The 24,011-nt window shown below is 46.3% G+C and overlaps 1 protein-coding gene across 4 annotated transcripts; it reads right to left on the minus strand.

The window, feature by feature from the left end:
* TIMELESS (timeless circadian regulator) lies at positions 1-23,503 on the minus strand. 4 transcript variants are annotated; one of them, XM_081060850.1, is made up of 30 exons: positions 23,397-23,503; positions 13,266-13,415; positions 12,979-13,132; positions 12,744-12,858; positions 12,580-12,642; positions 12,194-12,295; positions 11,857-12,012; positions 11,480-11,613; positions 11,197-11,284; positions 10,731-10,907; positions 10,138-10,355; positions 9,465-9,568; positions 9,153-9,322; positions 7,614-7,748; positions 7,363-7,514; positions 6,598-6,695; positions 6,397-6,517; positions 6,091-6,292; positions 5,690-5,835; positions 4,970-5,055; positions 4,762-4,879; positions 4,586-4,668; positions 4,204-4,346; positions 3,828-4,008; positions 3,674-3,742; positions 3,431-3,549; positions 1,881-2,106; positions 1,660-1,755; positions 1,414-1,530; positions 1-284 (listed from the first exon to the last, which is right to left on the minus strand). In XM_081060850.1, the coding sequence occupies exons 2-29, from the start codon at positions 13,360-13,362 to the stop codon at positions 1,457-1,459; spliced, it is 3,627 nt and encodes a 1,208-aa protein (XP_080916976.1). In that variant the 5' UTR covers positions 13,363-13,415; positions 23,397-23,503; the 3' UTR covers positions 1-284; positions 1,414-1,456. The 4 variants fall into 4 exon arrangements, with proteins under 4 accessions (XP_080916976.1, XP_080916977.1, XP_080916979.1 ...); XM_081060851.1 differs by lacking the exon at positions 23,397-23,503 and adding an exon at positions 23,051-23,245; XM_081060852.1 differs by having other exon boundaries at positions 9-287; positions 23,397-23,482.
* Between the last annotated feature and the right edge of the window lie 508 nt (positions 23,504-24,011).

Below are 24,011 nucleotides of genomic sequence, written 5' to 3' on the forward strand. Positions count from 1 at the left end.
ACAAGTATATATGAATAGCTTTTTATTCCTCTTATTTAAATATTTGAAAAGTACTTGGTAAATAAATGGAAAAGGATAGCGATACTTCTTGTGCCTAATCACAGTAAATGGTCTATACTTAAAGAGAAAGTAGAAGAAATTGGGGCTGGAAGTTTCAAAGAGGGCTGGAAGGTCAGCCCTTTGGGGGCATTTTTTTTTTTTTTTTGAAAGGCAGCCACTGGGGACAGCAAGACACAGCAAAGGAGCAACACAGCCTGGATCATGGTGGTTCAGCAGGAACAGCCCTGCTGGAAAAAAGCAATGCTCAGGTTGGGAAGCGGGGGAAGAAGAGACACCAAGACTGGTCAGAGCTAGGAAGTGTCTTAGGCCTTGAAACCTTCAATTACCTTAGACAGGGCTTCACATGTTTAATTCAATACCAAGCACAAACCAAACACGCTCATTCTAGGTTATGGAAGGTAAAACAAGATATCAAAGTAACGCACCCTTTACCTGATCTGAATGGCTATTCTGAATCTCACCTTTACTGTACCTCAGCTGGAAACACAAGAGCCATAAAACTGATGGTGTCCAAGTACAGGGAAGTACATGACAATTGTAACATTTACCCATCTCCTTTTTGCCTAGCCTTTGTCCTCTCTGCCTCATGCTGACAAATTGGCTTTGTCTCCCTTTGCGGCTCCTGTTTCTTTCTGTTCTATACTGTTGCCACCCTAAAGATTTATCCTAGACAAAGGATCTTGAGGAGAGAATATTTTTCTGTGTCTTCTTTAGGGAAAGCAGGAGAAAAGGGAAGGCTGATGATCTCTTTTAACTCTAACAGTTAAAGTTCTTCTTCCAAGAACATAGCAGGTGGAGGGCTGGGATACTTAGATTGGCAAGTCAGATCAAATTGGCAACTTCTAATTTTACACGTTTAATCCAATACCAAACACGTATCATCTGTAGAGCACTGCACCCCAACCCCACCTCAAATGCAGGAATCGGGCTCAATCTGGTGTCTAGTGGGTGAACACAGGAAAGAAAATGAGGATGGGAGCATCTGGTGCAACTTTTAAAAATAGAGTCACATCACAAAGTTCCCCAACTGGTGCTGTGACCCACCTCCAGTAGAAAGCCAAAAGGAACAGACCAATAAGAGGGTTCTAAGGGGCCTTCTGTATTTCACTCACTCCTCTCATTTGCTAAGGGGCACTAGTAACCCAAATAAATGGTTCCTAGAAGAAGTGGAGTAAGTCTCCTGAGAGCTACTGAGGCATACTGATAAAATGGGAGAAGGCAGAAGTGACTGCAGAGGGGTCCAACTCTGTTGCCTGAATTTCCTGGACCCTAAATCCATGAAGAATCCTAGTACTCTACTGCTTTTGTCCAGTAAGAGGAGTTCCTGGGTCCTGTATGACTCTCCCAACTCACCACCTAAAAATAGGTCGTTCTCTACCACTAGGCTTCCGGCTCTTCAGTCATTCTCATCTTCATCCTCAATCTGAAACCGTTTCTTCTTTTGGATTCCTGGAGCTCCCAGCTCTGGTGCTGTGGGAATGACAGGGGTGAGGAGACAAAGACTGTCTATCTATGTTAAAGGGGAAGGAGGAGGTAGCATCTAGCCCCAGGATTGAAGAGAAGGGTGCCAGAGGTTAGAAGGTAGGTCAGATTCCCTACCTTTGCTCCTCCCCTCATCGTCCTCCTGTTCCTCATCACTGTCCAGCAGTTGTCGCTTCCTGGGTGCCACTTTCAGCTGCTCTTTCCCACCTTCCTCTGCAATGACCATGAGACACAAAATTAGGGAACTGGGCCCTCATATTCTCAAACTACTCCATCAGCCTCTAGATCGACACGGAGCACATGGCAGGTACTCAATAGCTAAGAGGCCCTTCCATTACCCTCTGGGGACACCAGGCCCGCTTTCTTCTCTCGGGCCAATGAGAGGGCCGCCAGGGCTTGCGCTCGGTGTTCTTTTTGGTGCTCCTCCTCGGGGCCTTCCTCTCCAGGGCCTTCAGGGTCTGGCTCTGGCTGAAGCTCTTCCTCATCTTCTGGTTGACGCAAAGAAGCTGCTAATCTCCGGAGCTGGATGGGACTCAGCTGGGCTGGAATTCGCCAGAAGGTTTCCTACAGGGGCAGAGAAGGTGAACATGAGAGCAATGGAAAAGGACCAGCCTCTAGGTCACCAAATTTTGTTATTATTCAGTGAATAAATATGCCCCTGCATTGGTGAGGATCCATATAGGGCTGTGACCTCTACTTACTACTTATTTATCCAATACATGCCCAATGCCCAGCATGCTGACTACTACATTCAGAGGTCCCCGGTGAATATAGTTGCTAACTGAATAAATGAATGAATCCTGGGCATCTAAAAAGGTAAATCAGATATAATCCCTGCTCCCAAGGAACTCACAATCTAATGGGAGGAAGAATCAATGTAGTCTAACACCATAGGATTGGGACGATGCCAAGGGAATGAACAAATTAAAGCTGCCAAAGTGATTATTTTTGCTTTCAGGCGTTGAAAGTGATAGGGACTGCTTCTCTGAGGAGGTGACAACTGAAACGACTCTTAAAGGCTGGCTGGAGGATATCAGGAAGACGGGTGATGTGTGTGTGTGTATGTGTGGTTGGAGCCTTCCAATAGAGGGACTGACATGATTGACCACTTAGAGGCATGAAAAAGCCTGATATGGGAGGATAGAAAGTCATCCAGGATGACGACGGTGTAAAGTAGGTGTGTGGGTGATGTGGCCGTGAGGCTGCAAAGACTGGCCAAGGTCAGGCACACCACGCAGAGGCTCTGGACTCTGTCCTACAAACAGTGGGCAACCATCAAGTGCTCTGGACAGGGCAGTGATATAATCAAAACTATATTTTAGAGGGGCAGCTGGACGGCCCAGTGGTTAGAGCACGAGCTCTGAACAATAGGGTTGCTGGTTCGATTCCCGTATGGGCCAGTGAGCTGCGCCCTCCACAACTACATTGAAGACAACGAGCTGCCGGTGGAGCAGCCACATGGCTCAGTTGGTTAGAGCACGAGCTCTGAACAACAAGGTTGCCAGTTCAATTCTCGCATGGGATGGTGGGCTGCACGCTCTGCAACTAAGATTGAAAACTGTGACTGAATTTGGAACTGAGCTGCGCCCTCTACAACTGGATTGAATGACGACGACTGATGGGTCCTGGAAAAACACACTGTTCCCCAATATTCCCCCCCAAAAAAAATTTTTAAAAAGATACAAAAAAATGCTATCTTTTAGAAAGATAACTCAGGGGACAGCATGGGTGGACTCAGCAGAAGGGGAGATTGCAGACAGGAAAAATAGCATGACAGCTGCTGCAGGAGTCTTGGTCGGCAATTACAGGAAATGAGGAGAGAAATGGCAATTGCAATGAAGAGGAGATATATTTTGAAATGGCACCAACATACAATTGGTGTATTTACCTGCTCTGAGGCAGGAGGCCGAACCCCGAGCTTGTGCAACAGCTGCTGAAATTGTTTACTTTCCATTGCTTCTTCATTCTCTTCTGTCAGTGGCACCAATGGAATTGCCTGGGAGCAGCCTAGAACAGGGTCAAAAGTCATACGGTGAAGATGTGAGGAAAGAGCTGGTTATCTATCCCATAACCAGATTTCCAACAGCTTCCAGTGCCCCAGTCTTCCAGAAACCGTCATTTACCCACTCACCATCCTCTTCCCGATCACCTGCTGCTCGAATCAGGCAGTTCTGGAGCCATAGAAGCTGAGCAGAAAAGCCTAAGGGAAGGAGGAAAATTTATAATTGGCCCGTACACCCAACTCCTCATCTACCTGAGACACCTCTCCAAGCCCAAGTCCTCACCTTCCTGATGCAGGCATTGCCCAAGCTTTTCAGTTGAAAGAATTGAGCTACCCTGGGGGGCTTGTTCTGCTTCTGAGCCCTCCTCTTTCTCTTCGTCCTTTTCACTCTCTTCCTCTGGCAGGTTCTCTTCTTCTTCCATGCCTTCCTGGCAAAAATCTTTCAGGGACTCCTTTTTATTAGGCTAAAATTCAGTGAGGTAGAAAATGAAAAAAGGAGACAAGATGAGGAACTTAGTGGCGCCCTCTGGTTCCTGACCACCCCACTGTGGGGACCTAGTCAGAACAGCCTGAGGCAGGAAGAATCTGGGTGGGCTACTTCTAAGGAGCACTTCAGGGAGAATGGGCCCATGCCAGCAGAACGAGAGCAAGACTTTTACCAAGCTCGAGGGTGCCAACTTCTTCCGACGTTTCTTGTATAGTTCCCGCCGCTCAGCCACCAGCCCCAGAGCCAGCAGTTTATCCACTATTCTGGCCCGTGAGCGTTTGGCTGTGATATTCTTCATGATATGACCCAGAACATCTATAAAGAGGGAAAGTATGAATACCCAGGAGCAGTAGGGGAAAGGGAAGTAAAGGAAATCAGAGCAGTAATGGAAATCTCTGGAAAGAGGCTAGCTTGAGTCACTCAAAACTGATACCACAAATATACTAAGTGGATGGAAGGGATGGGATATCCTTACCTGGGAACAGGAGGCAGGGGAAAGAAATGGATAGCCTGGCTCTCATCGCAGAGGTTCCCTGAACTTCTACCTCACTTACCATCTGAGTCCTGGAACTCCTCAAAAAGGCGCTGCAGCTCCAGCTCCTGATCTTCTGTCCATAGTACAATCTGGGTTCCTTTCCTGTTTAGGGCGGTATCAGTGCAAGAGTGGGCCGAGACAATGAACAGAGGACTCCCCATCTCAGTTCCCTCCAGAGCATGTGCCTCTCTCTACCTCTGGAAGTCCTTGACACTGTCAGCCAGTCCCAGCCGTACCAGATGGTGGATGACCTGCTTGCGTGTCCGAGGAACCGTATTCAGGTGTGCCAAGATGGTGTCCACCACATCCTGACCTGAGGTGGAAGAGGAGTGAGGCAGTAAAGAGGGGTCCTGGAGCTCAGGCTGCCCTCCTCATAAACTCTTCAGCTTTCAAGGCCTCATACCTTCCACATCCTTGTGGGCAAGGTACAGTTCCTGAAGCTGGGCCTCCTCCTCCGGGCTCCACATAGGGGGTTTGCGACTAGAAGATCTAAATGGGGAAGGGGAAGAAGAGCGTAGAGGTTGTTGACCCAAAGAGGAGACCAAAGGCCCTCTCTGGTCAGTTCTAAAAGGGATAAGAAAGATGACCCAGGAGCCTCACAGAAGCCAGCCAGCACAGGCCTAAGGTGTGCCAACTTCCCCTCACTCTCCTCCCTTTTAAGAACCCAAAAGTCAAACTTAGAGATTTTCCAGGTTGGATCTATGGAACCTGACACTGCAGGGACTGAGACCATTACGGGAAAAAGAGAGAAGTGTGAAAGGAGAAAAGCTGAGATACTAAGAGAAAGAGGCCAAATATTCTGATGGTCCTTATGGTTCTCCAGCACATTCCAGGACAGGGCACATATAGACTCTCCCTGAGGGGGGCCACCCTACTCCCAATTGACTCCCCATGAAGGCTGGAGAAGGAAACTAGAGCAGACCAGGAGACTTAGGAGACTTAGGCTCCATTCCCACTCCTCTCCTGGATGACCTTAGGTAAAGCATTTAGCCTTCGGGCTTATTTTCTCACCTATGAAAGGAAAAGAAAGGTTACACTAACTAACCTGCAAGCTCTTCCAGCGTTGACACTCTGACCATGTCACCCACCCCTACTGCCCATCTGTCCCCATCCCTGAGCTCACCCGCCATCCACAGAGCCATAGCCCTCAGTCATCTCTCGAACCACAGCTGTGTTCTTCCAGAACAGCAGCTCCACAAAGGCTTTTTGGTTGACTGCAGCCAATGCGAAGAACTTGCCCAGGATGTATTTGGCAAAAGTCACTAGCTCCTGTGGAGAGGGAGGCTGCTGTGAGGCCTCTGGCCTAAATGTCTCGCAAACCTGGTCCTCTAAGTACTTTGCCTACACTGGTTCCCAGATGCGCCCTGCTCACGCAGCCTCTCTCTTCTGTCCTCCCCCAGGCAGCTCCCTCAGCCTGCCTGCCTGCCTACTTCCTCACCGTTCTCTCATCTCTCAGCCCTTGACACCACTCAGTGCCCTTTATCCTCTATGCCTCCAGACCCCCACTTCTTAGTATCCCCTCACTTTGTAGGCCCCAGCGGCAGAGTCACTAAGCAGACGATTGAAGAGGCAGAAGAGTGAGAGCTGGAAAAGTAGGGCTTCCATTTTGAGGTCATGGGACAGCCGGTGCAGCATCTTGACAATGCAGTGGTTAGTATGGGCACTATTCTGCTGGTAGCTCCGCAGCAGCAGCACGTAGGCTCGAATGACGGCTGAGCTGGCAAAGCTGCACCAAGACAGGGAGGGAGAGGGTGTCAGCGTAAGACCCTGCACATCCTCACAGCTCCACGATCTCCACGGTGGGACAACGTCAGTCCTCCTGGCCTGTACCGTTTCAGGTAGTCCAGAAAGTTAAATTCTTTCTCTGACACCTGGACCACCTGCAATTCTTCCTCCTCCTCCTCCTCCTCGTCTTCCTCCTCTACTTCTGGCTCCTCTGTCCCTTGCTGCCCTACAGAAAGAGTGCGGATTACTGAGTCTCTGATGTTAGACAAGACTTAGGAGAGAGATGTGAAGGACGTGGAGACTCACGGGGAAGCGGGGCATGGAGAATTTGTTTCAGCAGCTGGATCTCTTCCACTGGGGAAATGTCTTGAGAGCCAAATACATCTCCTTCTGGCCACACCTCCCTGGAACACAAAGAGAAAAAAGGCTTTAACCATAAGGAATGTGAGTTATAATTTGAAGTGGGAGAAGGAATTTTAGACTTGTCAGTCGGAAAGAGAATGTAAACTGTTACCTCAAAGGTGAAGCAAAGGGAAATTTTCCCTCATAAGTCACACTGCAATGAACATCACATAAGAACAAAATGCAAACAATCTCAACATTTGACATGTGGTTGAACAAACGTGCAGATTCACAAAATGGTTTAACAATCACAGAAATATCTATGATGAGAAATGATGCCCCTGATGTATCGAGAAATGAAAAAATACTATAAATGAGTCTGTGCAATATTTCATGTTTGTAAAAGAAAGGTGTATATATGTCTATATATAACACAGAGAAAAAAAATCTAGATGATAACTCATTGAAATGTTAATGATTGCTATCTTTGGCTCATAGAATTATCTCCCCCCCCCCCACCGATTAACTGTGCTGTTTTTGTTTTGTCAAACAACAAACTCCCTGATAGACCATAACTCCCCAGGACGCAGGACTCGGTATAGAGTCTCAGCGCTTCTGATGGGACTTCTGTCTTTTGAAGACTGAGAACCCTGTACCACAGTAAAAGCCTTCCCTTGCCCGCCAAGCCCAGGAGCTGGATCCAGGATGACGGGTGGGCAGGGTGCTTACCGGGCAGACCTAAGGAGGGTCAGGGCCTGTGGGGCCTGGCCAGCCAGCAGACAGTCTTGGATCCGCACCATGGCTTCTGTCTGCTGCTCTTCCACTGGCACCTCTGAGGCCGCATCAAAGGGAACCATGGAGTCTAAAGTGAGCCCAGGATCCTAGAGAGGGATTAAGGCTGTGGGAGCAGAAGAAGGAAACCCAGACAGCCACCCCAGAGCACTACCCTCAAGAAAAACCGAGTTTCTGCAACTATGTACCTGGACACAGCACTGTAGCTGCCCGGCCAGGGCTGGCCACATAGCCTCCAGTTCCCCTGGACCATATGGGGTATTACCAGCAGCAGCGGGCTGATCTGGGGCCTTCTTTTTCTTCTTTCTCTTCTTTCGTTTGTTCTACGGAGAAAGAACTATGTTAGGATACAGGAGAGCTAAGGAGGCCTTTTCCCCATCAATGTCTTCTCAATTAATTAGATGTCTGAATTAGACATTCACAGAGTGACCACCACTCTGTTACTCAAAGGCAACGGGGAAGCAAATCCTTGCCCTTGAGGAGCTTAAAGTCTTGTGGGGGAGACAGGTAAGTAGACAGGTAAATTATATTTCAGTGTGGATAAGACCTAGAATGTGGCTGAGCATAAAATGCCATGGCAAGACACAGGACAGTACTTGACTCATTTCTTGGGGGTCAGAGATTACCCAAAAGCAGTGATATCTTAAGCAGAAATCTACAGAATGAACAGATTTGCTATAAGGATAAGAAATTCTACAAAAAAAGGCTTTGTAAAATGCAAAGCACTACGTAAATACAGCCTACAAATTTTTCTCCTGAAAAGCAGGAGAGTGAGAGTCAGTACCCCTGCCCTGCTCCCCCAAGTCATAGGCTTTGGGGGGCAAATAGGATGAACTATGAAGCCCTGAAGGTTCAGACTCTATTCAAGGAAATTATAATTAAGCACACCACAGGTTAGGGGTGTGAGCTTTGGACTCCAGCTGATCTGGATTTAAGTTCTGGATACCAGCCAATTCCTGGTAAACCTTGGACAAGTTGTTAACCACTCTATGTCCTAGTACTATTGTGAGGATTACAAGAAAACCCTAACATATCGCCTGACACATAGTCAACATGATACAATAGAGCCCTGAGTGTAAAAATACCTCTCAGGAAAGTCTCACTGATATTACTTGTCCCTTTTAAGATCAAATTTTAAGCTGTGACAAATAGAATCATAGGAAAATTTTTACAAAGCAGAGTCCCTGTGTCTCCAGGATACAAATTCCTTGAGTTTTTCTTCTCGTGTCAGACTTTTCACTTATTATTTCATTTCAGGCTCATGGAGAGATATTATAATCAACTTTAGGAATCTGGAGACCAACATGAACAGTTTGAGTTATTCTGACAGTAACTAATATAGGACGAAATCCCAGACCTTCTGACTTTCAGTTTAAGGCTCTTTCCATGTCACTACAGTGTTTCAGAAGCATAACCAGGAAACATCACAACACATTTACTGAATTCTAAAATTATGAGCCCTCATACTCTATGTGCTTAGCAGGTAGTAGGTATTCGTGTAATAACTGTTTCCTCAATGAATTAAGATATTTATGACCTATCAGGGATTAATCTAAGGAAAGAAGGAAACTATAGTAGACTCACATCGGCAACACCAACAAACTTCTTGTCCTCTTAGTTCCGAGTAGTTCTAACAGATCAGTTTAAGCTACAGAAAATGTGAGAAGGAGCGCTGGTGCTCCACCCTGCCCTCCCAGCTCTTTCCACATCCTGGGGCTGCCCAGTACCTGCACCACCAGGTTCCCACGGCTCCGACAGAACCGCTCCAACATCTTGAGGAAGAGGTGGGTGGTTTCCACCAAATCACGAAGGAAAGAGCGGGGCTGGAACCTTTCATCAAACTTTCGAAATAGTGCCAGGAATAGTTCTCGATACTCCATCACATAGAAAATGTTGTCTAGAAATGGGGAAGAGAAAGGATTGGAAGACCAGTCTGGAAAGTTTGGGAAAAGGAGTTGGGTGAAGCTGGGACTGGAAAACATGAGAAGTTGGTCAAGAGATGCGGAAGGCTGGGATCAGAGAGCAAGCCAAGGCCTCACTCTTAATGATGCGGCTACTCTCCCTCACAGCCTCGTCCGGGGACATGTCCATCTCATTCACTGTGGCCAGCAGCTCCTGATAGGCCTTCAGAGCCAGGTGCATCCTGCGAGATGAGGGAAAGAGGAGGCTAATTCGGATACAGCCTCATGGAAACAGTACCACCCCTCTGCGTCCCCTCTCACCCCAAAAAAGTAGTGCCATCAAAAACAGAATGACCCAGCTGTGCACCTGAAATTAATATAACATTGACTGTTAACTGTAATTGAAAAATTAAAAAGCGGGGAGGAGGTGAAGGGGAACGAGAGGTTCAAATTTCCAGGTATAAAACAAGTCTGGGGGATGTAATATACAGCATGGGGAATGTAGTCGATAATATTTTGATAGCGTGGTATGGTGTCAGATGGTTGCTAGACTTATCGTGGTGATCACTTCCTTAAGTGTATAAATGTTGAACAACTATGGTGGACACCTGACACTGATACAATGTTGTATGTTAGCCATATTTTTAAATAAAAATCTTAAAACAAAACAGAATGACCCAGCCAGTTCTCGCTCCCCAGCCTGAGCACCTTAACCCTGAAACCAAAAAGAAAGTGCCGTCCAGAATTCAGGCATTCAAATTCCTAGCCTGGCCAAGACGCCCACTGTGACTCTACTTCTCAGCCCACTTACCGGCGTGCCCAGGAGGCAGCTTCTTTGCGATCAGTCAGCATCATCTCGTAGTAGTTGGTGAGGTTCTGTTCAATGAAGTGGAAGGTACGGACACTGAGGGTCTCAGAGACCAGGCCTGGCCGGAAGGAGGCCGCTCGGTTGAAGGCCATGAAGAAAGCTAAGGCCCACATGTAGTAGGTCTCATCATGCTGTTGAGCTTTCTCCTGAAGCAGGTTATCCTAACATCCAGGGGAAAAAAAGACCATTCCGTGACCTCGGGCTTCTCATTTCCTCCTGCCCTACGATGACAGGGTGGACCCTGAACACTAGCGTAACAATGTTCGAGGATCCACAATTTCTAGACCTTTCTGGTTCTCCCCAGGTCTCTCCACATTTCTGTCCCCTTCCTCTGGGGTGATTCTCTCAAGACTTTTTTGGTCATGCCAACAACCCACGCCCCTCCTGACATGCTTACCATCTCTTAGGGGCACCCTACACCGTTCCCATCTGCTAGTCCACACTCCAGGCTCAGCCTCCCATAGGCTCCTCCCCAGGTCGCTTTTTTTACCCAGCACTGGCCCCATCACCTCTCTATTCCATCCTTAGGCTCTCACCTTCACCAAGCCCATAAGCTGGTTATAACAGTTCTCCAGGAACTCCGAGCAGAAATCTCTGAGGAAGAGTCTCACGTTGAGGGCAGAGCGGCGCTGAATGGACAGCTCCTGGGCAGCCTGGCGATGTTTAGGCACCCTTCGGGGCTGCTTTCCCAAATCTGAACTGTAGTTTTGGAGCTAGGGGTGTGGGCTGGGATTAGAATTACTCCTAACCACCACCCTCCCCTTGCAGCTCTTTCCACATCCCTGGTTCTGTAGTTTTCTCAAGACTCTTAGAAGTTCTCTCCCTCTGGTAATAAGCAAAGATAGAGATAAAGACAGCAATGCCAGAGGCTCTATTTCTCCTACTGTCCCTAACTCTGTAAGCCCCCAAAGAGAGAAGCTTTACCTCCAGAGACGCTTACCCTTCTTAGGCACCCCCAACTCCACAATGCAGTGTCCCCAGCCCAGATGGGAGCATACTCACATTGTGGAGACCTTTGTGAAAGATGAGGTCCCTCTCTCCAATGGATTTCAATCCCTGGACAATGTAGGAGCCGCCGAATCGAGAATGCCTGCAGGAAAAAAAAACCATCCAGGATTATTCTTCATTTCTCTAGAAGCTTTACCCCCATTGTCTTTCATCAGCACATCAGAGAGTTACAACAGGAAATGCTATCGGTCACCACTGTCTTAAAAGTTGGCCCAAACCCTCAGTATTCGATACTTAAGGAATGGGAATGTGGCTGGAGCAGCTCCCTGCAACGCACCTGTTGCCGCGCTGAAGGGCTCGAGTCTTCCTCTCCGCCATCTCTCGCTGGCGCAACACCTCCAGTTCTGCCACATCTGTGTTCCGCTCCTGAGCTACGCGTCCCTGTCCGACTCCTGCCAGCTGCTCAGGGTTCTAGATTTGGAACAAGGAGGGAATAGTCAGAGGGACGGGCATTCCTTATCCTGAGTTCACTCCCGCTGGGGACAGAAAGAGTGACTGAAATAGGATTGGTGATGGAACCCCATACTCAAGACATGGTTACTCTGTTACCCACCTTTCCCCCAGAGAATTCAGCCATTATTATAAGAGCAATTCTGGCTGCACAGCGGAAAAGTACATGGGTGAACAGACTGGAGCAAGAGGCCAAGGTCACACCTGGTCACGAAACATAAGGGAGATGATTTCTAGCACATGCAGGCTCCACTGCTGCTCAGCGGACGAGCTGGCCAGGAAGAGGAGCAAGTCGTCCAGGCCACTGAGGTGAATCGCCCAGAGAAGCTGGTCGTGGACACTGGCGTTGTCATCGATCCTCTGAGCAGTGAATGGTGAGGGGAGAAGGGAGGTGAGTCAGTTCCGCGGCCTGCCTGGAGGTTCTCCACCTCATTCCTTGACCAAGGTTTCCGCCCCCAGGATTGTCAGAGGATAGAAAAGCGAAAAGGGGCAGCGCAACCTAACCTAGCAGGAGAACTCAGACAGCCCAAGACCCTCTCACCTTCTCCTGATCAACGTTGGCTGGGACGTGCAGAATATTTCTGACCAGCAGCAAGATCCGCTCAATCAGCAAGTTGTCTTCCTCCTGCCTTTCCTCCCAGTCCTAGTCAGAAAAAAAAGAGTTAGAAGAGACTCCGTGTAGAAGGCAGGCGGCATCTACCCTGGCTGGAGGACCAAGGTACAGTGGAGAATCAGGATTAAAAAGAAAAAAAAGAAAGACTTTAAGCAGCCCTGAGGCAGCCAGACAATGGATTGGACTACAATCCCAAGGCCTGGGGCCATATGTCCACACTCCGCCTGGCCGACAATGCCCAGCCCGGGGCTCTGCCCAGATGAGCAGCAAGGTGCTAACTGTCCTTGCATCCTGGAAAGTGGAGAGCCCCTCACCAGCTGCAGCAGCTCATACAAGGTTTCACTGAGGACTCCAAAAGCCTTCTCACTGGCAAAGGCCTGCAAAACAGGGGAATGGACCTTAAGTAACACATTCGGATTCTTTCTCCTTCCTTATTGGCCCCAAATTCTGCCTCAGGGATTATGAAGAAAAACCTCACCTCTTTGTAGGACTGCAAGTAAGCAAGCACCTGCAGAAAATGGTGCCGGAAGCTAGGCTCCTTAGGCACACTGCCAAAACAGAGCAAGGCTGGTTGTGTCAAGTTCACCATCAGCCTGTGGAGACCACAAAGGAAGGAGAAGTTAAGTTTCCTCAGGACACACAAACACTGAAACCTATCAGCTCAAACCCCAAAGGCTGGCACCCGGTAGAAGTTAAAAGGCTGAGGAACCAACCTGATGACAGTGTCAAAGAGAGGCTTGTCCTGGCTGTGGTGGGTAAGGATGGGTAGAAGGTCACTCTGCAGGATCTGGGCTGCCCCCAGCTGCTGGCGTACATCTCGCGTCTCATCCTCGTGCCTCAAGTAGCGGATCAAATCCTTCACACTCTCTTCAGGGACAGAATAAATACTTACACAGAACCCTGGAAGAATGCCACCCAGACCCATATGCTTTTCATACCCATGGTTTGAGAAATGCAACTCAAGCACATTTTTTACGTCTTTCCTCAAAAAGGTACTCACCTAAACAATCTGGCTCCTTGTGGTAAGTGTCGCCTTCCAAGTACCCAAGGGAATTACATGTGGCTAGAACTTCACAATTCATCATGATCAAGTCCATACATCAGTGGACCAGGCAATGGAGAGGTAAGGCAGTTGGAGACATGACAAGCCCTGCAGAGACAGGGAAAAGTAACAAATGTAGGGGCCTCCACCTAAAGAGAGAGGAGGAAAGAACAGGGCCCTAATGCTCAGATTATTCTGAACAAGATCCTCAAAGGCTTCACTTGCGTCAGAACCGAAAGTGCTGTTTCCAATCCCTGGGAAAGCTTTAAGTGATGGCTTCTACCTGATCAAAACCAAAGAGGCTCCAAGCCTAAGAATGAAGCACCTGCCCCACGCTCTAACCTGGGTCTGACCCTGTAGAAATAGTCTGTTTCAGAAAGGCATCCACTCTGACACTTTTCCCCTCAGAGAGCTCTGCAGCCTTTTGGAGGAAGCGCGTTGTGAAGAAGCTTCCCTCTCCCTTACAATTGCCGGCCAGCGCCCCTCCACCTTCCACAGCCTGTGCACATGACTGCTGCAGCTCTGATAGACCTCAAGGATTAAGACAACTTTCACCATACAGTGATTCCACTTAGAATCTGATCTATCCTAGGCGCCCAGAGGCTCTGAGACACTGGGGAGGTAGAGAGAAGGCTCCTTCACTCTCCTCCAAGTCACTCTTACGTGTTGGCAATCTTCGTAGAAGCCAGCATCTAATAGAACGTGTAGGGAAAAACATAAATAGGAACTGCTTAAATTCCTTGTCACTCTTCCCAGAAGAACCATCTTCCTTTTCTGAAGTATGCTACCTTTTTAAGATCCCTAAACGCTCATCAGATAATCAAGAACAGAGCCAGAACCCTGGAGGTTTCAGAACCTGATACTATAATGCAGACACACACAAACACATTACATTCGCTACCCTGCTCCTTGGGAAATTGGGAATAGTAACCAATCTTATCTCCTTGTCACAGTCAGCCATACTGTTCTTAGCTGTGACAGCTTCTTCTAGAAAGACCTTTTGCGTACCTACCTCTAGCTCCTGACTCCAAGGAGGTACCCCCTACAGGAAATGGGAAGTGCCCAAAGGACTAAGGTTTAATGTCTGATGTTATCTCCTGGCTTTTATGTAACTAGTCTACTTCTCCAGGCTCTGCTATCCCTCTACCCCCACCCAGTGCTAACCTACTTTCTGACTGCTCAGCCCAGGAAGGGTGAGCCAGTAAAAAGCTCACTGAAAGACCACGACGATGGAAGGGAGACTTTCCTTCACTGCCCATTCTCATGGGACCAGCAGACCCTGAGATCTGGGTAATCTCTGACTCTCCTCAAAGATACATCCAGCTTTTGAAGACAGACCACTGGTGTATACACATATGCGTGCGCACACGCACACACACGCACGCACGCTCATACCCACCCAGACTGAAGGATTTCCTTGTCCGTACTCTCCAAGTGGCAGCCTAGGAAGCTGACAGAAACAGACAGCAGAGCTGCATATAAAGATACTGGGTCAGCACATCCTCCTCAAAATAAGACACAGAATCACACTCTGGCACTAAAAGGGGTGAAATGATAAAGTCTTCTAACAGCAGACAGTCCCGTCTGGAAGGCTCCCTGACATCCTCCCACATTCCCTCCATTGTAGACCAATTCTAAGTAAAGATTAAATCTATCTGTAAAATTGGCCCCCGCAGAGCACGCAACCTCTACCTACTGCACACCACTTTACCTGAAAGGCAAAAATAACACAAGTGGTAACGGCTACCTGTTACCAGGCGGGGAAGCACATAAGGAGCCATCCTTGCAGATGTGAGAAGGGAAGAGGTTCTGTAATAGACCCAGGTTCTAATCCCCTGCAGTTTGGACAAAACCAGAGCAACAGAAAAGTAGAGGAAGAAATGGTCAGATGACGTATTGTAAAGCTCCCAGGCCAGGGGTCACGAAACAAGCTGGCAGTCTTGGGCCTGTTCATTAGAACTGGAATAAAAGCACTTTCAACAGGCGTTTCAGCCCTCCCTGGTGGACTCACTATTAAAACATCAGCCAGGGACAGAAAACTTAAACAGTTCACTCTCTTTTCATGTAGTTAACTAGAAGCTACTCACCTAGTCTATCTGGCCTCACCTTTCTCTCCTAAACGACTTATAATCTGATATAAGTATCTGCATCACACATACCCATCCAACCTGCTACTTCTTAGATGCATGCCTTGCTTGCCTCCTCTGCCTCTCCCCTCCATCCCGCCCCCACCCTCCAGGAACATAAACGTTCATGTTCTAAGACACAGAGCCATCTCAAGTTCTCCAAACCTTTGCTCAGTTTATTCCCTCCTTCTATAAGGTCCGCCCTCCCTTAACTCCAAAAATTCTAAGCCTATCCGACCTTCAAGACCCAGCTTAAACGCCACTCCTCCGTGAAGCTTTCCCTGATGGCCTACACAGCAGGACAGGATCTGATGGCACAAAACACTCTATATGTACTTCCTACTCCAGCGCTGAACTACTGTTTTTACATTTTAATTACCCAGAATGCATCTTTTCTCCTCTATTAAATATTGTCTTAGGCATTTCTGAACGCACTAAATTTTTCACGAGACATTCAGTAAAAACTCTTAACTGCAACTTGGTGTAATAGAAGAACAGTACAATGGTCAGAAGGTGGGGTCCGAGTCCTGATTTCATGTGCGTACCTGTCTATTCTTCACCAAGTCAGTCTCGGCTTCCTCATTTGAAAAACAGGGGAAAGGATACTGCAGTAGCCAGGGCGGGAGGTGCCCACTCAGATTTCTCTTCAAGAAAGAGCTTGCCATTCAGCTGCAAAGAATGCGGCGAGCGGACAGCATCTCCGTGATTCACCTCAGCTAAGTCTTGCTAAGGACGAAGCGCAGGGGCAGGGTCTAGCCATTTCTGTCCAACAAGGACTCCTCTACCGGACAGTCCTTGCATCAGTTTCCCACTGGGTCGGCTGACACTGTCAGACCTGCCTTGTGGTCTGAGGCTCTCCCTGCCCCCAATTCTGTTCCCCCTAATCACAGGCACACTCAATAAACCTCTTGCACCCCCAACTCCACCTCAGTGTCTGTGCCCTGAGGACCTGAATGGACAGATACCTACTCTACCTCCCTTATATGGTTACGGTATTTTGAGAATTCAATTAAGTTACATAAAAGCACACTGTAAGTTGTGATGGATAATACCAAGTTAAATTAAAAATCAGTGGTTCCCATGCTTTGTAATTTCATGTTCAAGTATATATCCGCCCAAACTGGGGAAACCATCTTATCTTGACTGATAATAGGGATATTAAAAATACAAACACTTTTTAAAAACCCCACTAACATTTATTAACACCACTGTTTCATCAAAGAAACAGTTGAATATTTTTTAAAAAGTACATATAATCTCATCTATGTCTTTTCCTTTAAGGTGCATAAATAAGCCTTTATGAAAAAAACTCCCTACTTTTCTCATTTCACTTCAGAGTGAAAGAAATGCTATTATAGACTAGTATTGCTGCTCTGACTGGTCCTTAGGAACCACTGATGTGTATGTTTATATACTATTTATATACTAAAAGCCATAAACCAGCCCAACAAAAGGAAGGCTCCGTGAGGACAAGGTTTCATTGTATTTTTATTGCTGTATTCCTCCATGCCTAGAGTAGAGCTGGGCATACAGACAGCATGTAATACATATTTTCTGAATGAATGAATTTTGAATCAACGGATTATTCCAAGTTGATTCAGTGAACCCATTTTAGAGACTTTAATAAACCAAAAAAATAACCCCCAAAACATAGGAAATCATTTGTACAAAAACGAAAATAATACCTCTTCCTAGTGCTCTCTAGTTTATAAAATGCTTTCATAACATTATTGTACTTTGAACCTCACAACAGTTCTAAGTGATAGATGCAATTACCTCCATTTTACAGATGAAGAAACAGACTCAAAGAAAGAACAAACACCCCAATAAGATATTTCTAGATAACTTATCTCTAATGGTAACGACCTGGAGACAATCCAACTATTCCAAACCTGGGGAGCAGCTAGGAAAACTTTGGAATATTAATAAACAATATAACATAGAAATTATGCAAACTAAAATTCAAAAGTCTATACTCAAAAAGGGGCACATAAAATAGAATGTTTACGACAACAACCATGTAAAAATGTGAATGATCTGAAGATGAGAGATCTCGGAAATTACTAGTAAAGATACATGTTGTATTTAAAAATAAAGGCAGTCTGTCACCCCAATAAATAAATTTAAATAAAAAAAAAGAAAAATAAATAAAATAAAAATAAAGGCAGTCGCTGTTTTTTATTCTTTTGGCAAAATGGTCATTTTCAGTAAAAACAGCAAAGGTAGCCACTGCTGTACTCCAGGTTTTCCCTTCCATCCCCTTTCCTAGCCCCACAGGTCTCCTTTCCAGCTCTTCTTCAGAAATAATGAAGCAGGTGGACTGGCACCCTCAGTGTTGTTCACTGCTTCTATCTGGAGATGCAGAAACCTCTTCTCTCAAAGCCTACAGTCTACTTTGGTCTCCTTCCCTAGGCCTTCATCTTTGTTTTTTCATCTCCTACGGTAAATGAGTTTTGAAAAAGCCCAAACTCTAGTATTTCTGTGAACTGATGGGCCCTGGAGAAACACACTGTTCCTTAACATTCCCCAATAAAAAAAAAAAAGAAGAAAAGTTAAATACAGAGTTATCCTATGACCCACAATTCCACTCTTAGGTATATATCAGAGAGAACTGAAAAGTACATCCACACAAAAACTTGTACACGAATATTCAGAGTAGCACTATAATAGTAAAAATGCAGAAAAAACTCAAATGTCTATCACCTAATGAATAAACCAAAAGTGGTATATTTATACAATGGAATATTATTTGACAATAAAAATGGAGTAGTGATACATGCTACAACATGGATAACACTTGAAACGATTATGTTCACTGGAAGAAGATAGACACAGAAGATCACATATTTTATTACTCCATTTATATAACATGTCCAGGAGAGGCAAATGCATAGAGACAGAAAGTAGATTAATGGTTGCCAGAGGCTGGGGAAAGGAGAGGATGGGGAGTTCACTGCTAGTAGGTATGTATGGGGTTTCTTTTGGGAAAGATGAAAATATTCTAATATTAGATAGTGGGTAATGGTTGCAAAACTCTGTGAATTGTATACTTTAAAAGGTGAATTTTACGGTATGGGAATCACACCTCGATATAGCTGTTATGAAAAACAACCCACACAATTGCTATATATTCTATTTTCACTATTTAAACACCCAAAAAATTAAGGACAAAAATATTAGGATAAACTGATAAGTCTGATTTTAAGGAAAAAAACTAATTACATTGTATTTTCACATTTCACCAGAGACAGATGAGAACTTTGTCAAACATCTTAGACGCAGCAGATCTGGACCCTTAAAAAGGGATGTTATTTTTCCCACTCAGCGAAGTACCAAATAGTTCAGATGAAGCAATATTCATCTGAAATCAATACTCATAGGCCTCAAAATGCAAGAACCAAAGGAAAACAAAGGATAAAATATTAAATACACTTGCAATTCAAATAGAAAATTAACTCACTTCTTGAAAACAAAATGTAACCAAACAAAAGCTGCCCAAACCAATCCTGTTTGAAGAACCAGCTTTGAGAATCACTAGTATGAAATCACTAGTCTGAACAGAATGACATTTGGCATTTGAATTCCAGTTCTGTCCAGTACTAAGTTGGTGATTTTGAGCATGTGGCTTAATCTGAATCTCAGTTTCTTTTTTTCTTTCTTTCTTTTTTCTTTTTTTTAAAGATTTTATTGGGGAAAGGGAACAGGACTTTACTGGGGAACAGTGTGTACTTCCAGGACTTTTCCAAGTCAAGTTGTTGTCCTTCCAATCTTGGTTGTGGATGGCGCAGCTCAGCTCCAGGTCCAGATGCCGTTGATAGTTGCAGGGGGCGCAGCCCACCATCCCTTGTGGGAGTTGAACCGGCAACTTTGTGGTTGAGAGGACGTGCTCCAACCAACTGAGCCATCTGGCCACCCGGGAGCTGAGCAGCAGCTCATTGACTTCATTCTAGTTGCAGAGGGCGCAGTTCGCTGGCCCATGTGGAACCCGCAGCTCTCTAACCAACTGAGCAACCGCCGGCCCCTAAATCTCAGTTTCTTTATCAGTACATTGAGAAAATAAATGGGGAGGTTTAAATGAGATCATGGCAAGCAGTGCTTCTCAAAGTATGGTCTTGGGACCTCTGCTGGTCTGCAAGCATCCAAATAAGTACAGAAAAAAAGGATAAGCTTTTAGAATATCGCACAGCAATTTAATGGTTAGTGTTTGTGAATCTAATAACAAAGCCTATAATCTCTATGGTTTTCTCATACAGAAAACTAGTGAAGTTATTTTTCTAGTAATTTAATTTTTCTAGTAACGTGCAGGTGCAGTGGTGGTACTAAAACAAAATTTAGTCACAGAAATAAAACCCACATAATATAGAAGAAACAATGTAAAAAACAGTACCTGCTCTAAGTGATATGGAAAAAAAATTCTGAAAAACTAGGGCTCTTTTCAGGATATAGTGGCCAAGGAGGTTTTGTAGGAGGAAGTGTGATTAGAACTGGACCTTCTGAAGGCTACAGGATTCAGGCAGCTGCGGGGAGGGGCATTTAGCAGAGACCTGCCAGAGCAAAAGCAGAGAGCCACTACAAATAAATGAGTCTAACAGGAAAGCAACAGAAAGCAGAGTCTGAACTTTTATAGGAAAGGTTTTATAGGTTTTATAGGCGGCTTTATAGGAAAACCTTGTCTATGTCTATCAATTCAAGGGTTTAGAACATAAACCAGGGAGCCACTGGAGATTTCTCAGTTGAAGAACAAAAGGATCAAACTGGGGGCCCCACAAAGCAAGATCACATTTACTACTGTAGCACTACATATCAATATCTGTGTGGTCTCAATCTTTTCTCTTTTCACTGCACTCACCCTGCAAGATCCCAACTTCAGACCAATGCAACCATCTGCATTCTAGACTCTGGGACTTAAATCCTGACTCAGACGTGTGGGAGAGGCCCAAACAATCCTACATAGCGATACACAACTAATGTGTAGTTTTCATGCTGAGCAGGGCCCTCAGCCTGGCCCAGCAAATCTTTTTACTGTTCCTCCCTTCCCTCTTTTTCCCAAAGAACAGCTGTTTCTAACTTTTCACAGTTATCCTCAAGCCCCTTTACTCCACTACTTCCCACACCTCACCTGGATTCTCTGCCCGCTTCCTCTTAGAAACAACTGAAGTCATCAGACATGACCTCTCTCAACTCTCGCCACCCACGCCTAAAAACATACATATTTCAAATGCCCACCCTGACTTCTTTTTTTTTAACCTTTATTGGGGAATATTGGGGGACAGTGTGTTTCTCCAAGGCCCAAGAGCTCCAAGCCATTGTCTCTCGATCTAGTTGTGGACGGCACAGCTCAGCTCCAAGTCCAGTTGCCATTTTCAATCTTCAGTTGCAGGGGGCACAGCCCACCATCCCAATTGAACTGGCAACCTTGTTGAGAGCCTGGCCCATGTGGGAGCCCCACCCCGCCTTCTTTGCTTCTAATCTAAGTCTTCCATTTGTGACTGATTGATCACTTTCTGTGCGTTAGTAGGTTGTTCCTCATCTCTCATTTGCTTCCAGTCTTCTTTTATGCTGGCCCCATTCCCATATGAGTTGCTCAAAGCTCTTCCATCTTAGGGAAGAAAACCTAACATAGAACAAAACCCTTCCTTGATCCCATAGTGGCTGCTGCTTCTCTCCTCCTAAGTGCTGACGTCCCAGAGGCCTGCGCCTTTAGTTCTTCTCCTCTCACTCTACACAGCCTCCTTGGGCAACTCATCCACTCCCACATCTTCAACTACCATCTGGAGCCATTAGCCAGCAAATCTGTTCTCTTGTCCCTCTGATCTCGCATGGTGCCAATCTCGTGTTACACTAATGAATAGCACATGTCTCATAGAATACCTTTGTCTCATAGATATCTCACACTCAACATGTCCAAAACTGAACAACTTCCCTCCCAAGTTTGTCTCCATTTCTGTTTTGGACCTCTCAAGGACGGACACTATCTACTCAGTTACTCGCAGAAGAAACCAATGAGTCATCCTAGATAACCTGCGGTCACTGACCCAGGCTAATTCTACTTCCTCAAGCTCGCCTATCCAGCTCCTCCATTCCCATTGCTCCTGCCTTAGTTTTCAGGTCCTGAGTATCTCTTACTTAGATTATGGCAACTGCTCCCTAATCTCTTTCCCTGCCTCTAGCCTTGTTCTCTTAAATCTACCCACAATACGGTTACCAGATTTGGCGCTATAACCACCCTGCCTAAATCCCTTCAATGGATACATAAGAAACTTCATAATGATTGTCTCTAGAGAGAACTAGGGAGGGTCTAGTGTAGGAGAATATTTATCTTCCACTCTAGTACTATTTGAATTGTTTATCATTAGCATGCACTATTATACAAAACTGAAGTTTCAGTGGCCCCCAATGCCTACAATACAAAGTCCTTTATGATCTGCCTACTTTACGCTTCTATTTCAAGATAGCCTTCTGTCTGGAATGCCCTTCTTTCATCGATCTTGAGTCTATCCACTCATCTTTTCACTCTGCCCAAACGGCACTTCCTCCTGATGTCTCCATACACAAGTGATCACTTTCCCCGGTGTGTCTTTGTGCAGTAAACAGATTTCCATCATGGCATTTGCAGCTCATGTTGCACCTAACACTTAAACAGATTGTTTAACATGTCTGTCTCCCTCCATTAGCTTTAGACTCGGAGGGCAGGAACTGTTTCTTATTCACCTTTGGATTTTCAGTCTAGTTACTGAATCAAAATTTACAGGGTGTGGGTGATAAGAGTGTTTTGAAAATGCGCATCAGGTGATTCTAACTCAATCCCCAATTGAACGGCACTAAAATATGATATAAACTCCTCGAAATCAGGAATCCTTCAGTTCAGCAACGTGAGTTCCTTTAGGGCAGGAACTCTGTCCCATTTATTTCTGTCCACTTAGCGCTGAGCACAGTTCCCAGTACATGTTAGGAGCTCAGGAACCTTTTACGGCGTTGTACCAGTGCCACTGATAATGAAGGTACCGTGTTTTAAGAACACAAAGAAGTGACCACTTCGGCCTAGGAGGGCTGGAAATAAGTTTTCAGAGGGACAGCTGAGGTCAGTCTGAATGAGTTCATTTGGCAGAGAAGTGGCCGGAACTTCAAGTAGAAGAAATGGCAGGAGCCATAGGTACCCAGGCATGAAAGAGGGCATTGCAGATACACCCTTTCCATGGGTCTGGGAGTTAAGTGTATGAGATAGGAAAAACGTTAGCGAGCTTTAAACATGAGTCTTCCTTTAGAAAAGGAAGAGAGCCAGGGCCAGACTGTGAAAGGCCATCGATGCCCACCTACGGAGCTCAGCCTGATTGTGGATGGCCCAGAGGGAGGTTTAAATTTAATCTGAAATGATCAGATTGACTTTTCATGAAAGAAACTCGGGACAGCATGAAGAGCAAAGTAAAGAACTGAGAGACTGAAGGGGAGGAGCTGAATTAGTGGCTGATGGTCCAGCTGACAGACCCACGCAGAAGCTGTGTCTTCCTTAAGTCTTATACCCAAGGAAAAGGAATGAGAAATCCATCCCATAAAAACCCAAGACGTAAGCCGCACGACCCGTGAATCCCGACTCCCGCTGACCACCGAGCTGCACACCTGTTTTTTTCGGGTAAGAACTGGATGGGACGTTCCGCAGTGAAAACGCCTTGTTTTACCTCAGGGGTCCCCAGCCCCTTCCCATCACGGCCCCGCCCCCGCGCGATGACTAAGATGTGCAGAGCGACGCGGGGTGAATGCGGAGGCGTCCCGGGCGAGCGTGGGACGCCGTGGCCTCCAGCGCGGGCGCGGGGCAGGGAAGCGCGCGTGCGCTCCTAAAGCGGGCGCCCCGCCCCCCGCCTTTAAACGCGTGGCGGGAAACGGGACTCAGCACGTCCCAAGTGTGCCCCGCAGCTTCCCAGGGACGCAGTCCGCCAACACCCCTCTCATCCACGCACTCACTCACCCACGCCCAGCCGGTCCTCAGGATCCCCGGGAGCCAGCGGCCCTCGAGCTCGCGGCCGCAGCCCTTCCCGCCGCCCGGCTCGGAGCGAACAGTCGCCGCCCGCGTGCGCAGTGGGGCGGGGCGAGCCGGGCTGGTCCATCTGACCTCGTGCGGGCAGGGGGGTTTGGTGATAAAATAAGGAAAAGGGAAGCGGGTACAATTACTGTTTTATCTGAGTCGATCCCCTACATTGAGTCAAAAATCGTAACGCAATGAATTTTCTTCTGGCTTAAGGTAATAGGACTCAAAGTCCTATTAAAAGTGAATTTACAAACATTCTTTCCCTTCTCCTACTCAAGTGGATTATTTCCAAGTCTTAACAGGGTTGTTTAGAAAAGCTGGGCTTTATTTGGGAAGTGCAGAATTGAGCTACCGGGAGGAATGGTCTTTTGCGGGGCGGGTGTAAAGGTTTAAAGCTTGCAAAGTATGCAGGAGGCTCGTAAAAGAGAAGAGATCAACAATAAAATACTCATTTGTCATCTCAGCCTCTGCTGAGATGAGTATATTTTGCCAACAACAAAAGAAGATAGGGCTCAATCGAATAATTATCTCCTGAATTATTAAGCATTTGAATAG

The sequence above is a fragment of the Rhinolophus hipposideros genome, assembly GCF_964194185.1.
Source record: "Rhinolophus hipposideros genome assembly, chromosome: 9".
NCBI classification, from domain to species: Eukaryota; Metazoa; Chordata; class Mammalia; order Chiroptera; family Rhinolophidae; genus Rhinolophus; species Rhinolophus hipposideros.

Bases quoted from the DNA above. Each gene is read 5' to 3' on its own strand.
- TIMELESS (XM_081060850.1), bottom strand. From the start codon at position 13,362: ATGGACTTGATCATGATGAATTGTGAAGTTCTAGCCACATGTAATTCC. The intron at 13,133-13,265 runs GTGAGTACCTTT...CTGTCCCTGAAG, and splicing joins CAAGGAGCCAGATTGTTTAG to AGAGTGTGAAGGATTTGATC. The intron at 9,569-10,137 runs GTAAGTGGGCTG...CTCATCTCGCAG, and splicing joins GCTGCCTCCTGGGCACGCCG to GATGCACCTGGCTCTGAAGG.